The sequence below is a fragment of the Anoplophora glabripennis genome, unplaced genomic scaffold (genome assembly GCF_000390285.2).
Source record: "Anoplophora glabripennis isolate ALB-LARVAE unplaced genomic scaffold, Agla_2.0 scaffold381, whole genome shotgun sequence".
Lineage (NCBI taxonomy): Eukaryota > Metazoa > Arthropoda > Insecta > Coleoptera > Cerambycidae > Anoplophora > Anoplophora glabripennis.
In genome coordinates this window covers 141,662-158,392 of record NW_019416476.1, presented here as the reverse complement: position 1 = coordinate 158,392, position 16,731 = coordinate 141,662, and the positions used below count along the sequence as shown (strand labels likewise).

At 30.4% G+C, this 16,731-nt stretch overlaps 2 protein-coding genes across 2 annotated transcripts; one reads left to right on the top strand and one right to left on the bottom strand.

The window, feature by feature from the left end:
* Positions 1–563: 563 nt before the first annotated feature.
* Positions 564–5,570, top strand: LOC108909941 (D-2-hydroxyglutarate dehydrogenase, mitochondrial). Its single transcript, XM_018714417.2, has 9 exons — positions 564–675; positions 1,906–2,053; positions 2,226–2,423; positions 2,501–2,694; positions 2,778–2,946; positions 4,450–4,736; positions 4,914–5,079; positions 5,144–5,393; positions 5,476–5,570. Exons 1-9 carry the CDS (start codon positions 574–576, stop codon positions 5,486–5,488), a joined length of 1,527 nt encoding a protein of 508 aa, XP_018569933.1. The 5' UTR covers positions 564–573; the 3' UTR covers positions 5,489–5,570.
* On the bottom strand, positions 5,411–16,497 carry LOC108909942 (UMP-CMP kinase 2, mitochondrial). Its single transcript, XM_018714418.2, has 5 exons — positions 16,171–16,497; positions 15,981–16,113; positions 15,730–15,925; positions 15,397–15,633; positions 5,411–5,602 (listed from the first exon to the last, which is right to left on the bottom strand). The coding sequence occupies exons 1-5, from the start codon at positions 16,354–16,356 to the stop codon at positions 5,485–5,487; spliced, it is 870 nt and encodes a 289-aa protein (XP_018569934.1). The 5' UTR covers positions 16,357–16,497; the 3' UTR covers positions 5,411–5,484.
* Positions 16,498–16,731: the final 234 nt, after the last annotated feature.

The following is a 16,731-nucleotide window of genomic DNA, read 5'->3' as shown; positions in this document are numbered from 1 at the left end:
GTCGATTTGACGAAAAATCAAATATGCATCTCTTAACGTAGCTCTTTCCATTTCTGGATAAAACAAATAGGGTTTCCATTTGAAATTCTGAAGCTGACCTCCAAATGAACCCTAAGTTTGACCTCTGGGTTAAAACCAAGGTCATTATCGTACGGCCCCCTTAAAACGTTATAATTTTTGTTCTGAAAGTTTTTCAACTGGAGGTCATCCAACATCCAATAATATATAGAAGTAGCGAAATGGGATAGAATGAAAATATTTATATTTTTAAAAATCATTATATATAAAAAAAACGAGCTATTCACATAATCGCTGCGAATATATAAAAACCTTTCAATTGTTACCAAATAGGTACATTTTCCTTCGTTAGTAACTAACAGATTTACGCAAGGAAGATGTGATGTTGAACTATATTGAAGACAGTAAATGAAGACACAAACAACATTTGCTTAATGAATAATATCTGACCTTTTCATTCCTTACTCGACGCGCATGGAATAGATAAAAACTTTAAGTAGGTAAATACATGAAATGAAATTTCTCCATTGTACGATAATCGCCAGCACTGCTACAATGTTTTTTAATTTTCGAAAATGTGTTAACATTATTACTTTAACGGTTAGGAAAAGTCATAGTATTAAACGTTTTACGCACAGAAAAACTGATTTGACTAAAGTAAGTAGATAAGATGGCATAAATCATTTTTCAAGTACAAACGAAAAGTGTGTTTTGACAACAAGAAAGTACTCGTAGAAACAAAATATGATAAGTAATTAATTTATGACGTTTTATCATGTAATTAATATTTATATACTTTTGGTATCCATAGGCGCGCCGAATCTATGCGGTTTTAACGAATTTGAAATGCGAACAAGTATAGCTGTGTTATTAATCGAGATACAAAAAATATTAAAATAAAAGTTGGAAGAGATGAAAAAGCCGTACCTATCGTAAAATAATTGTCAAGATGTATGAGAGCCTCTGATCAGTTAAAAAGTAATTTTTTTAAATGAAAATTGTTATATACTTACCTATTTAATAACTTCACATTTACATGCGGCGTTGTCAAATTATTTAGAAATACTTTGAATTTGGCTAAAAACATGGTCTTTTAAAATTTTATGTAATTTTATAAGTTAGAACAACGATATTTGACATTGTGAAAAACAAAGATTAATGAACCGTTTCAGATTTCTGACATATTATTTTTAGTGTTTTCAAATGACATTTTCTCCAATTTTCCATTTTAAGCGTTTTTTGCACACGTTTTTACCCGCTTCAACTTTGACTTTCATCATCTTGGACAAATTTTACACTATAGTTTCATTTGTCCATGGTTTTAGTTTTTCAAATAATAAACTAAATATAAGATATAAGTATATACTTTTAAAACTGGACTGACATAAAATGTAAGGAATTCTCTAAATAATGTAATGTGAAGAATTGTGAATACCAATCATATATTGAATTTTACTGCGAATTAAAATAGTTAAAATAATTTGATGTTTGAAGAAAAAAAATAACTTTTGCCGCTATGTTTTCATGTGAAAATAGTTTTAAAATGTAGTATCGACTTTTTGTATTTCAAGTAATAGCAGAGTTGTTACAACTTTTTTGCACCAATGCACCACGATGTATTATTTTTTTATAATTTTAATTTATGTACTTGTTCATCGACTACTAATTTTGGAATTTCATTTGGAATTTCCTGTTAATATTTCAGCAACTTATTATAATAAAAATAAAACTTTGCTGCGATTAGGTACCTAATTTTAACAGATAATTCAATAATTGTGATTTTTGTCATTTTTTAGACACTTTCATTACTATTTTTTTTTAATTCGAGAGTGTGTACATGTTAATTTAATATCTATAATCTCCTGTCACTCCTCATTAATTTTATAGGTCACTTATAATGTTCAAAGGCAGAACTTTAATGAGTTACAGCAGAAACATATAGATTTTTTCAGAAAGTTGCTAGGAGAGCACAGGGCAGTTATGGGAGTTTCAAATTTAGAAAAATACAATGAGGATTGGATAAACAATCTGAAAGGTAGAGCTAATGAATTTTTTATATATAAATATAAATTGAACCTGATAAATAACAAAAATTTTAGGCACATGTTTGGCCTATATCAATTTGCAATTTTTAATCCCAAAACAAATAAATAAATCTTTCTCGACACAAATAAAGAGAAGTCTTTAACATAGCTTGAGAGTTTTAGGTAGCAGTGCAATTGTTTTAAAACCAAAATCAACTGAAGAAGTGTCCCATATATTATCATTTTGTAACGACAACAATCTGGCAGTTTGCCCACAAGGGGGAAACACAGGATTGGTTGGGGGACAGCTTCCAGTTTTTGATGAAATTGTTATCTCAACTGAGTTAATGAATGAAATTATAAGTTTAGATGACAACTCAGGTAAGTACTAAATATTTTTATATTTTCGAAGTGTATTTTGCTAATTTTATGAAATTTACCCTCTTAAAATGTTCTAGGAGTCGTTGTTTGCCAAGCAGGCTGTGTATTAGAAAGCATAGACAATATTTTAGCAGAGAAGGGATTAATGGTACCTTTAGATTTGGGTGCCAAAGGCTCTTGTCATATCGGAGGGAATGTTTCAACAAACGCTGGTGGTTTACGACTTTTACGTTATGGAAATTTGCATGGAAATGTTTTGGGTTTAGAAGTGGTAAGGATAGTCAAATAAATAAAAATTACTACCTTTTTTAGTTGGCAAGATGTAAATGATGTTTTTTATTTAATGTATTTTAGGTGAAGGCTAATGGTGAAATTTTAGATTGTTTAAGTACATTGAAAAAAGATAACACTGGTTATCATTTGAAACACTTATTCATTGGATCTGAAGGAACATTGGGATTTGTAACTAAGGTAGCAATGCAATGTCCACCTCGATCTAAACATACAAATGTTGCATTTCTTGGTAAGTAGACTATCGAGTCGTTATAACACGTTGAAAAATTCAGAAGGTTTTTTGTGTCTGATAATATATTCATATGCAATGTTTTCATGTTGAATCCAAATCTGGCTACGAAATTGCTCCGTTAAGTCGAGATTTTTGAACATTTGAACAGAATAGTGTATACATTAATTTAAAGTATTTCCTTAATTCTCATTTTGAATAGTACCGTTACAATCTTTTTTCCCCAAGATATTATCAATTTAAAGTTTAGCTGATTTCAGTACATAATAATAAATCAGTCAATTGCTAAGATACATGCAAAACTTACTAAATGATGCATTCCAGTTTAAACATGAAATTCTCAGTAATATTAACTAAAAATCTATTTGTCTCTCACAATTAGCAATGCTGGATTAGCACGAGTATCCTTCTTCCACGATTCAAGTGCCTGATTAATGTGGTATAGTCTTTCCGATATCAGTTGAAGAACCAAGAGGATGATAGTATGTACCAGGTTCGGTCGCTGACGCAGCAACTCGGCATTGAAATATTTGACAAACTTGTTCCCATATTTATTTAGCCACACCTATATGTAGGTCTAGTCGAACTAAAACGTGGAGGTGGTAGAAATGTATACGCCCAGTTGAAGCATGCGAGCGCGGGCAAACAAAATACAAATACAGTTGCATTGGGCCACTGGGCAATAAATCTCAGCCGTTGATAAGTGGTCGACAAACTGCCCAGCAGTGCAGTGCAGTAATGCGGAATTTGGTGTGATTTAGGTAATTTTAATTTATTATAGGCACCTTATATTAATCATTGATATTATAATTGTGAAAGGGAGAAATATTATTATTACAACATGGCATTTTGGAGACATTTTGAAACGGAACAAAACGAAATTTACCATCAATATAATAAAATTGTTTGAGGACATAAATAATTAAAATATGTTGTTGGCCAAATGAACATATAATAGAAATTTTTTGCACATTATATACAAATTATTATAATTTTTTACCTTTATCAGAAAACTTTTTTAAGGACGCCTATGACTCATTAAATTTTATTGCCAGGCGTTTTTTTACATGTTCAACTCACTTCGGAAAGCCTATAGCTAGGATTTTCGAATTTGGAATAAGTAGTACATATATTATTATATTAAAAAATATAATGTGTTTTAAGTATTAACTGAATGCAGCTAATTGATTTGAATCAACCGAACTTTAATTGCTGATATCCTGGAGAAAAAATGTCATATCGTCTCAACAAACCAAAATGGAAATTAAAATAGAAGAAAGGTACTTTAAATTAACGTGTGCAGTAAAAATGTTTCTGTGGGTGTGGTATAACCTCAAAACCATGTCAAAATTGGCCTTTTTGCACTATTAAATTTGAATATTGAACTGTGATGTGATGGAGCATATTTACCAGATTTAAATTCATGGCGATAAAAATATGTCAACTAAGTAACACATTTAAAACAACCAAGTGATTGATGTGTATTTAATAACATTGTTACAGGTACACAAAATTTTGGGAAAGTACTTAAAACTTTCAAAAAGGCTAAGCAGGATTTAGGTGAAATTTTGTCCGCAGTTGAAGTAATAGATTCATCAACGATGGAATTTATCGATGAGAAATTAAATATAAAATCACCCATTGGAGAATACCCTTTTTATCTTCTTATAGAAACATCTGGTAGTAATGAATCTCACGATACTGAAAAACTTAATACGTTTCTAGAAACTGCTCTGAACAAGCATTTCATACTAAATGGAATCGTTGCCAGCGAACCTGCAAAAATCAATGTATGTATTTTACATCAATAATGCTCAACTTCTTTATGGTTTTATCACAAGGAATTCATAGATTCATCAGATATTTCTATTTAGTCCTAGAAAAAAATTAAATTATAGGGATATACTTATACTTGTTTTTTTTCTGTATATGTACCTATTCAGAGATGCTAAGTGGTTTATTTTCAGACAATCTGGTCTATACGTGAAAAAATTCCAGAGGGATTCAAGCTATGTGGCGCTGTATTTTGTTACGATGTATCTTTGCCACTTGAACATTATTTTACATTAGTAGATGACATGAATATATACATGGGCAATTTATCAGAAAAAGTTTTTGGATTCGGTCATTTAGGTAGAATTGATAATACAATTTTCTGCAGAACATTTCACGATATTCAATATTTTTTTTTATTTAGGTGATGGCAACCTTCACTTGCAGATTGAAATGAAAGAATTTTCTAAGGAAGTAAAGGATCACATCGAACCATACATTTTTAAAAGAATCAAAGACTTGGGCGGTAGTATTAGCGCAGAACACGGAATGGGTTTTTTGAAAGCTCCATATTTAGATATTGCTAGGCCTCAAAGTGCAATAAAACTGATGAGGGATCTAAAAATATTGTTTGATCCCAAAGGAATTTTAAACCCGTACAAAGTATTGCCCTGGTAAAAAGAAAAAAAGATAATGCGTAATGATATTTATTTAATCAAATAGTATAATAGGATGATAGAAAACAGGAATTTTTAGGAGAATATTCTAATAAAATAAAGGCCTAACTGCTTGTTCAAGTTGTCCTAAGGTAGCACCAAACGAAAAATTTCCATCAACACTTTTTATTTCAGGATTGTACATATTCTTGTATGCCTGAAGAACACTGAAAATGTGATGGTTTTAATAAAAAATATCAAATATGTTAAAAAATTATATTATTATTAAATTATTCTCAAAAACTATTAAAATATATTTATTAATTTGCCCATTATATGAAAACCCTTTATTTTTTTAATGCATTCTTTTATGTGAGAGTAATATTTATACCTTTGCATGTGCTATGTAAACTATAGGCTTTTTTCGTGAGTGAAATCGTCTGTTGTAGTATGTGTATAGTATGAGTGAATGAAGATGGAACCTATCATATGACAACTAAGATCAAAAGAGATAGAAATAGTAACTACAAGTCAGATATTCGCCAATATTCAGTAGCGAAAAAAAGCCTTATGTTTAGAAAAAAATACTGACTAATTTCAGTAATAAATTAGAACCATATTCTACTCCTATTGACTTTTTTTATATAAACATACATCTGAAATTCAACCATTTTAAAAAATACCGGGTGTTCAATTTATACCATAAAAATGTTTTCTTTATAACTATATAGCGATTTGAGCTAGAAACTTCTAGTTGATTTGCATCCTTAATAATAACCTCAGATTAAATATGTCATCTGTTGAATATCCATCATCTGTCACTACTACTACTACACTCATCTACTTCTAAGTCACAATAAAGGGATTTTAAATTATATTTTTACATTTTCTGCCTAATTTCTTCCAACTTTTTCATATTTTTATTTATTCATCCCGTTTAATCCAAAACCTCTTTATTTATCTGTAAATTGGGGCAATGGTTCTTATTTTCATAAAAACCTTTTTCCACCGACAAGATTCTAAACAACTTAGCAACTGAACGGGACGAGTTATTCTGTGTTCACATTCTAACATTACATGTGAAAAAATATATTTAGTAATACTAATATGTGCACCTATTTAATGTACCTACTTTATATTTTGCTGTTTGTTTTGTTATCAATTTGCATAAAATGATTTTAAAGGAATTCTGCAAATTTTAATTTAGAAAAATTCATGTTATATACACTCCTTTCAACCCATTTTGGGTTTATAATATTATATAATCTATTTGATAATAAAAATTACTATCAAATTAAAAAGTATACACGGTGATTTATACTGAGAGTCGACAAATTAGGGATATAGTTCACAGTCCAATTTTAACCAAAATGAGACAAAACCTGATAGGAAAAATTTATTACGTCATATTTCATTTCTTTTGCTTTAAATTGGATTTTGAACCAGATCCTTAATTTTTCACCTCCTGGTATAAATCACCCTGTATATTGTTCTACATTTTTTTCATAATCCTTTTTATTTATAATTATTAATCATATTAGCTAAGATTAAAAAAATATTTTATTATCCAGTAATGGTAATTTTTATTAAAACATTTTTTTATCTACCCATCGAAACATGTTTTCTATCTTTTTTTCAATAGGCTCAAAATAAGTGACATTTACACGATAAAAATGAAAGTCGGATATATTTAGGTCAGATACCCATTTGGATAACGAAAAATGATGTTTTATGGATGTTTAACTTATTTGATTTTATTAAAAAATTTAAATAAAATGAAAAGATGTCAATCAACACTACAGAAAAGGATATCTTATGAATTTATACTGGGTGTTTGGCAATTCGATTCATTCCTTGCAGGCGGTTATAGTACAAATGATTTGTGATGTATTTCCTTAATATACCATATTCCGGAAACGCTTAGTTTCTTATCTACAGGGTGATAATGTTTTAATAAAAAAATGCAAATTTATAAATATTGCGGAAACTGCTCAGAATATTTTAATGAAATTTTACAAGCTTTTACAATTAACAACAATACATGTTTTACGATAAAAATATTGTTTTTAGTTTCACCATTGGCGTGCGCTCAGGCACGTCTTTGGATATTTTTTAAAGAAAAAAATGATAGGCGACTGATTTTTCTTAAAATAAAAATTATTTTTCAATTGCTTGTTCAATTTGGAAGAAAAAATTTATGAGTTTTTAGATTCACTATTCAGTATCTAAACAGAAATTAGCAAGTTGGCTGTGCACTCGTTTTTGTTATTGTTTGACAAAATTAATAATAGCTGTCACTTTGAGTTTTTGAGTGCGAAGCAGTTAAGGGTATAATTTCTGCTATTTTTCAAATTATTGAAACCGAATTACGCCATGCAATAGATCGATTTTATTTTTTTTACTCGAAAACGGTGCGTTATAAGAAAAACAGTTGAGATACCTTTTCTCTTCCCAATTGAACAAGGAATTCAAAAATTATTTTTATTTTAAGAAAAATCAGTACTGTATCATTTTTTTCTTTAACAATATCTAGACATGCCTGTGCGCACGCCACTGGTGAAACTGAAAACAATATTTTATCGTAAAACATGTATTGTTGTCAACTGTCAAATCCTGTAAAATTTTATTAAAATATTCTGAGCGGTTTCTCCAAAGTAAGCGTTTTCGAAATAAGATATATTAAGGAACTATATCACAAATCGCTTGTACTACATCAACCTCCTAGGAATGCATCGACTTACCAAACACCCTGTATAGGAAATATCCATTTGGATAACCGAACAGGATGTTTAGGGATGTTTAATTTATGGATACCTATTTGAGATACAAAAATATACAGGATGGTCACGCGAAAATTGTTCCCCTCTTTTTCTCCGTTATTGTTCCCGAAAGAAGAAAGGAATTTTTAAAATTTTCCGACTCACTACAAAGACAATTGAATGTCTAATTTCTGAAATATGGGCCTAACTGTTTTTCTTTAAAAGGAATACCCTAAAGATAAACTATTGAAAAGAGTCAAACTAACTTTTCAAGAATGTGTTATATACAGCGTTTTGGTTTCTTTGGAAATTGACGTCACTGTCAACAAGTATGTATAATCTGCAGTTAGATATTTGTCATAAATCATTTTGACACCAATTGTGGATTCAATACCATGGAGGAAGAAGCTTCTGAAGCTGTTCGGATTTACGCTCACCGCTTTCCAAAAAGAATTTGCATATTTGAAGTGACGAAAATCCCCATGCTATTATTCAGACAAAACACCAACAAAAATTTACCATTAAAATGTATGGATGGGAATAATTGGAAACTACATAATTAGTGGGACCACATATCATTGATGACACTTTAAATGGGAACAAATATACCTATATTTACTGCAGGAACACCTTAACCCGTTATTGGAAGATGTCCCTTAAATATTTGAAATAACATGTGGCTTATTATGTCTGATGGTGCACCACCTCATTCTAGCAGGGCAGTAAGGGCTTATTTAAATACTACATTTCCCGATCGATGGATCGGTCGAGGTAGTTCTTTTCCGTGGCCGCGTCGGTCTCCCAATCTTAATCCGATCTCGATTTTTTCTTTGGGGCTATCTTAAAAGTCTTGTTTATCAAACTCCTATAAATAGTAGGGAAGAATTATTAAATGTCATAATTACATATGCCGACATCATTAAAAACGATTACCATGTTATTTCGAGTAGAGCAGAGGTGATTGAGCAATTTCAGAAAATGCATTGAATTCAAGGTCCACATATTAAACATCTTACTTAACAGTTCTCTTTTTTTTAATTCTATAGAAACCAAGATTTTTACAAGAATGTTAGCATCACATTTTTGATACAATAAATGTATGTTGATAATAAAATTTGATTTTCTCAAAAACGGTACAAGATATCGACTGATATATATGGTATATCTTTTTTTAGCAAAGTGAGAGAGGAATCGAACTATGAAAGAAAAATGTCAAATTTGGCAACGCTGTAAAAGATGTATAAATTTAAATGGATAATTTCGTCGATTTCGGATAATTTAATCGATAATTGCTCTTGTATAATCCAGGCATATTGAATATCAGTTTAAACTTGGAAATAAACATTACGATGAGTTACTTTAATTGCCCAAATTTCATTGTTGTCATGGTGACGACTTGTTATAACTGGAATTTGTTTTTCAAATTTCTTTCTTTGAAGGCGAATAACCACAACGAAGTCTGATAGGAAAAAATTTTATATGAAGTACTACATCTATTTTGACCTCTTCTGTATACCACTTCATTATTGACATGATTTTTCCGGACACCCTTTATAATGCTTATCTTTTAATCGTCTTCAAGATATTACATATTTTATTATAGTTTTGTGTAGTAGCCCTGGAAGAATATTGACAATTAAAAGAATGTTAATCTATCAATTACATAAGTTACTTCAAGAAAAATGTTTGTAGAAGCAGAAAAGTGTGAGAAATGTATTAAAATTTACTTAAAAAACATACAAATTAAAAATTTGTACACAAATATGTACTTCTAGAATTGTAGAAGTTTTCCCTCAAAACATACTTTTACAACATTAATACCAAATGGATGGCTATGAAATGTTTAAAAATATAAAAAGGAGCAGTATTAATAAAAATGCAAAATAAAAAATAAAATTGTTTGATACAAATTACCTATATTCTGAATTATTTGTGTTTTAAATATTTATAACTTTTTTCCTATACCTAAAAAAACAATTATTTTCTCAAAAGTACCATATTTCTCTGTTGAATATCCATCATCTGTACACTACTTCTAAGTCACAATAAAGGGATTTTAAATTATATTTTTACATTTTCTGCCTAATTTCTTCCAACTTTTTCATATTTTTATTTATTCATCCCGTTTAATCCAAAACCTCTTTATTTATCNTGAGCGGTTTCTCCAAAGTAAGCGTTTTCGAAATAAGATATATTAAGGAACTATATCACAAATCGCTTGTACTACATCAACCTCCTAGGAATGCATCGACTTACCAAACACCCTGTATAGGAAATATCCATTTGGATAACCAAACAGGATGTTTAGGGATGTTTAATTTATGGATACCTATTTGAGATACAAAAATATACAGGATGGTCACGCGAAAATTGTTCCCCTCTTTTTCTCCGTTATTGTTCCCGAAAGAAGAAAGGAATTTTTAAAATTTTCCGACTCACTACAAAGACAATTGAATGTCTAATTTCTGAAATATGGGCCTAACTGTTTTTCTTTAAAAGGAATACCCTAAAGATAAACTATTGAAAAGAGTCAAACTAACTTTTCAAGAATGTGTTATATACAGCGTTTTGGTTTCTTTGGAAATTGACGTCACTGTCAACAAGTATGTATAATCTGCAGTTAGATATTTGTCATAAATCATTTTGACACCAATTGTGGATTCAATACCATGGAGGAAGAAGCTTCTGAAGCTGTTCGGATTTACGCTCACCGCTTTCCAAAAAGAATTTGCATATTTGAAGTGACGAAAATCCCCATGCTATTATTCAGACAAAACACCAACAAAAATTTATCATTAAAATGTATGGATGGGAATAATTGGAAACTACATAATTAGTGGGACCACATATCATTGATGACACTTTAAATGGGAACAAATATACCTATATTTACTGCAGGAACACCTTAACCCGTTATTGGAAGACGTCCCTTAAATATTTGAAATAACATGTGGCTTATGTCTGATGGTGCACCACCTCATTCTAGCAGGGCAGTAAAAGCTTATTTAAATACTACATTTCCCGATCGACGGATCGGTCGAGGTAGTCCTTTTCCGTGGCTGCGTCGGTCTCCCAATCTTAATCCGATCTCGATTTTTTCTTTGGGGCTATCTTAAAAGTCTTGTTTATCAAACTCCTATAAATAGTAGGAAAGAATTATTAAATGTCATAATTACATATGCCGACATCATTAAAAATGATTACCACGTTATTTCGAGTAGAGCAGAGGTGATTGAGCAATTTCAGAAAATGCATTGAATTCAAGGTCCACATATTAAACATCTTACTTAACAGTTCTCTTTTTTTTTAATTCTATAGAAACTAAGACTTTTACAAGAATGTTAGCCTCACATTTTTGATACAATAAATGTATGTTTATAATAAAATTTGATTTTCTCAAAAACGGTACAAGATATCGACTGATATATATGGTATATCTTTTTTTAGCAAAGTGAGAGAGGAATCGAACTATGAAAGAAAAATGTCAAATTTGGCAACGCTGTAAAAGATGTATAAATTTAAATGGATAATTTCGTCGATTTCGGATAATTTAATCGATAATTGCTCTTGTATAATCCAGGCATATTGAATATCAGTTTAAACTTGGAAATAAACATTACGATGAGTTACTTTAATTGCCCAAATTTCATTGTTGTCATGGTGACGACTTGTTATAACTGGAATTTGTTTTTCAAATTTCTTTCTTTGAAGGCGAATAACCACAACGAAGTCTGATAGGAAAAAATTTTATATGAAGTACTACATCTATTTTGACCTCTTCTGTATACCACTTCATTATTGACATGATTTTTCCGGACACCCTTTATAATGCTTATCTTTTAATCGTCTTCAAGATATTACATATTTTATTATAGTTTTGTGTAGTAGCCCTGGAAGAATATTGACAATTAAAAGAATGTTAATCTATCAATTACATAAGTTACTTCAAGAAAAATGTTTGTAGAAGCAGAAAAGTGTGAGAAATGTATTAAAATTTACTTAAAAAACATACAAATTAAAAATTTGTACACAAATATGTACTTCTAGAATTGTAGAAGTTTTCCCTCAAAACATACTTTTACAACATTAATACCAAATGGGTGGCTATGAAATGTTTAAAAATATAAAAAGGAGCAGTATTAATAAAAATGCAAAATAAAAAATAAAATTGTTTGATACAAATTACCTATATTCTGAATTATTTGAGTTTTAAATATTTTATAACTTTTTTCCTATACCTAAAAAAACAATTATTTTCTCACAAGTACCATATTTCATGACTTACTAGGGCAATATACATGTCAATGATAAATATATATTATCATGAAAACAGATAGATAAGGTATGATATATAATATATACTTAAAAAGTTCTTTTGACAGTTTTTCCAATGACGTAAAGAGACATAGTATTCCATTTAAGTTAGGTCTATATGCAGGAAAAACTATTAATTTCAACATTTTATTAATGTCGCTACAATTTTTACTCTTGCCCCATGCATGTTTCGAATTCCAATGGATAAAAATGAGGGACAATTTTCACCTGACCACCCTGTAAATATGGATCTCCTCGATACATAAAAAATGATATATGGATGTATACCTTAAACAACATTCACTAAAATTACAAAAAAGGCACATTTAAGGTTGATGCTAGTGATATGGGAGCATTCGAATGCAAGAATTGATATGCATTCGATTCTTAAAAGTTCTCGCTGTTCTCGAGAACTTTTATGTGGGCATTCGAATACTTGCGAATTCTTGATGAGGTTTCGAGTATCCCTCATGGTAGGCAGATAGATGGACTAGACACTAAGCGGATATGCTTTAGAGGCCAAAAATTGAATGTTTTTTAAGATTTGTTGTATTGCATATTTATTATCATTACTTTTTTAAAATAAAATCCCAAACTAATGATTAGCAGCTTCATTTTAAAAATAATGTCAATAATTATAAAATAACTAAAAACATTAATATTTAATAACGGAAAATGCTCCATAAAACAAATCACATACCTCGTTCGATACGAGGCTTACCTTAATTACTAACTGCTAAGCTAACCGTTGATGCGAGTACAAGAACAAAGTTGAGTTATGCGAAATAAGAATATCCCGATGATGTATTTGAATCCACACCGTGTCGCCAACATACACCGATTCTGCATTGCCGCTGTTCTCGAGTTCTGTGTTCTCGGATACCTACTCATTCGGTCTCGGTTCTCGGTGGGTCTAGTCTTCTATCCGGTACTCGGTTCTCGGTCTTGGTCTCGCACCGATTCTGCATTGCTGCTGTTCTCGAGTCCTGTGTTCTCGGATACCTCCTCATTCAGTCTCGGTTCTCGGTGGGTCTAGTCTTCTATCCGGTACTCGGTTCGTGGTCTCGGATAATCATTCGATTCTTAAAAGTATTCGAGAACCAAGTTCTCGATTCTTAAAAATACTCGATTCTGCCCATCACTAGTTGATGCCCATATCAAAACAGAATATCCTTTGGATATCCAAGTAAGGGACATATTATCTTTCAGACATGGAGTTTGTACAAGGAGTGAAGACTCCGTGTTAAAAAAAGTGAGCCATTTCTTGGGTCACATGAAGTCAGTAGAGTATGAAAAAGATGCGCGAGAAATTTAAAATGTTTATATAAACGTAACTTATATTTTCTATTAATTCCTTGAAAAATATTAAATAAGACCTCCCGCTTATTATCTACTGCATCTGACGTTGTAAGCGCAACTTCGTTACTAGACTCTCCAGTGCATCAGCGCTACACCGGCGACTACTTAAAATTCACTTTGGGTCATAAAATGGGATCCGAATTTGTATGTGCAGCCCATAAGAGTTTTCAGTCTTTGCATAAACTCCATAGTTTCAGCTTATAAATCCATGGATCTCAGAACCAAAAATGGGCAAAAAATGGATATCCATAGAACATCATGTGCTACAAGGTAAGCAATGCGTTTAAAGCTAAATGGTTATCTTTTTACTTCAAATATTTTTGCAGACATTAAAATTTCACAAAAGACAAAACAATATTTTAAAATAAATTTTCCATTAGAACAGCTATAAGATTGGCATATGCAATAAAAAGTTGTCAAGCAAGTGGGGTAAATACCCTAAATGTCATTTTTGTACATATTCTAGTATTTCTAGTTATAGCACTTTAAAAAGTTTCTAGCTCAAACTTTAAAGTTATGGAAAAAAATATATTGTTTCATGGAAGAATTTGAATACCGTGTATCTCAGAAATAGTTGAGTGTTCGACAAATATTTATACAGAGTATTCTGAAATAGTAGTACTTTACTTTGAGGGTACATTTTTCGACTCAAAATAAGACAAAAATTTCATATAATCATGGGAAATAGACGCGTTTGAAGATGACTTTAAATAAATGGGTTTTTGCCAATAACTTTTAATGCTTATTGAAGGACGGGGATGTTTAGTGTGATAAGTTACTACTAAAGGGCAAAGAATTATTTGGTAGTACAAAAATATCCAGAAATTAACTGAACAATTTTTTTTTTTTTATAAAAATGTGGTCATGCCATGGGTTATAACCTGGATCAACTAATACCCTCAAATAATCATGTTTCTTAGTAATTTATCGTCCAAAACTTATCCCCGTCCTTTAAAGGAGTTATAAGTTATTGGCAAATAAAACCCATTTATTTAAAGTCATCTTCAAACGTGTCTACCTCCCATAGGGTGGATTTGTGGACCTACGTTTATATGAAATTTTTGTCTTATTTTGAGTCGACAAATCTACCCTCAAAGTGAAGTACCACTATTTCCGAACACATTGTGTATACATTCAATTTATTTTCACTTATGTTTTACTTGCTTTCGAAGTTAAAATAAAATTTAGCACCTCCACCAGACAATATTTTTTGTTTTTAGGATTGTGGCCTTGAGAAATAAACAAGAAAATATTTATTTCTAAGCTGCTTGTATCAGAAGACCAATATTAAAAGATAAGGTGCTAATAATAAAAACAAAGTACATTTATCTGTTATAATCTCACTGAAATGACCACAAAACATCCGTGAAAATGCAGTAATGTAGTGCAATTTAGTTATTACAATTCCATTTTTAACAAGTAACCAAGTATTTCGATATATTTCTACTCTTAAGTTTAGTTTTATATAGATTAATTTTCAGTTTGATTTTATTACATCATTTGTGCATTCAGTATTATAAGATTCTCACTGTCAAGATGTTGTATGTTATAACATACATATATTTGCCCGAGATTATGTTTTTACTTACTTTTGTCTAAAATCATATGAAGATTTCAGTAGTTCTTCCTGAGTTGTATAAGTTTTTCTTCTTGAATGTCTTTCAAGGCGAACATCCTCATTAACCTCAAGTAATATGACAATATCTGGTTTAAACAAATCATTGGGCCAACAATATATTTGATGGCCACTTGGAGGCATTTTATATTTAGCGGGATCATCTGCCACTGCTTGGGCTATTGCGTATGCTGCAGTTGAGTGCCAATATCTGAGAGAAAAAAAAAACAGGAAATGGATATCATGAACACCCAAACATAAAAAATAATAACTTTCTACTTCTACTAAAAAAATATAAATTATATACCTATCCATCACAACTGGTTCATATCTTAGAATTGATTGCACCTCTAAAGCTGCAATATAATTTCCTAGAGAATAGAATGCTGTTCGAAGAACATTATCATCAAATAAATTTCTTAAATGGCTAATGGATTCAGGAGGAGTACGCCACTGTTTTGCATTCAGTTTTTTTGCTAAACGTTTTCCCATAGTTGTTTTACCTACAATTACACTTTACAGATACTAAGTTAAGAATTTTAATATTAACGAAGTAACCTGAACCATCAAGTCCTTCTAAAACAATTAAAGGATATTGTTTTACTTGACCTAAAGCTGTATTTTTCTTCTGTTGTTCAAAAGCGTTACTATAAATGGCCATTAATTCTTTTACACCATTTATATCCTTATTCTAAAAATTTTACAAATTCATATACATACCCATTTATTATTGATAATATCATCTTACCTCATCTTTTTTAAAAACATCCAAGATCGATTCCACAGAATGATATAATAAAGTATTGCTAGACATATTTGTGTCACTGGCTATATAAATATATTTTTCTCCAAGTTTTGCGGCTATCAAATTTGAAAACTTTATGATGCGTTTCTGACTAACCACACAACATGACTTTTGTAGTATTTTTAACATTGCAAAGTCCAAAAATCCCCTAGCTGATGCGATATCTATGGACAAAAAGAGTAACTACGTATTCACTGTAAATTCGTTTGAAAAGACAAATTTTAAAATACTTTGAAATTTGCAAAATTTAAGAAAGATTAACAATATATTTATTTGAATAAGACAAATATTTAACTGTTAACTGTGTACGTCTTTTTAAAGCAAAATGCTTGTAATGAACCCGAATAATTTTAAGAAAAAAAAATTTATTTTAAACATTCGCGCCACAGCGTCCCGTTACACATGCCATCTATAAACAATTTTGTATTACTGTCACCGGTACTTCATAATCACAAACGTTAATGATTAATGTTATTTCGTAAGAAAATGCAATATTGTGCTATA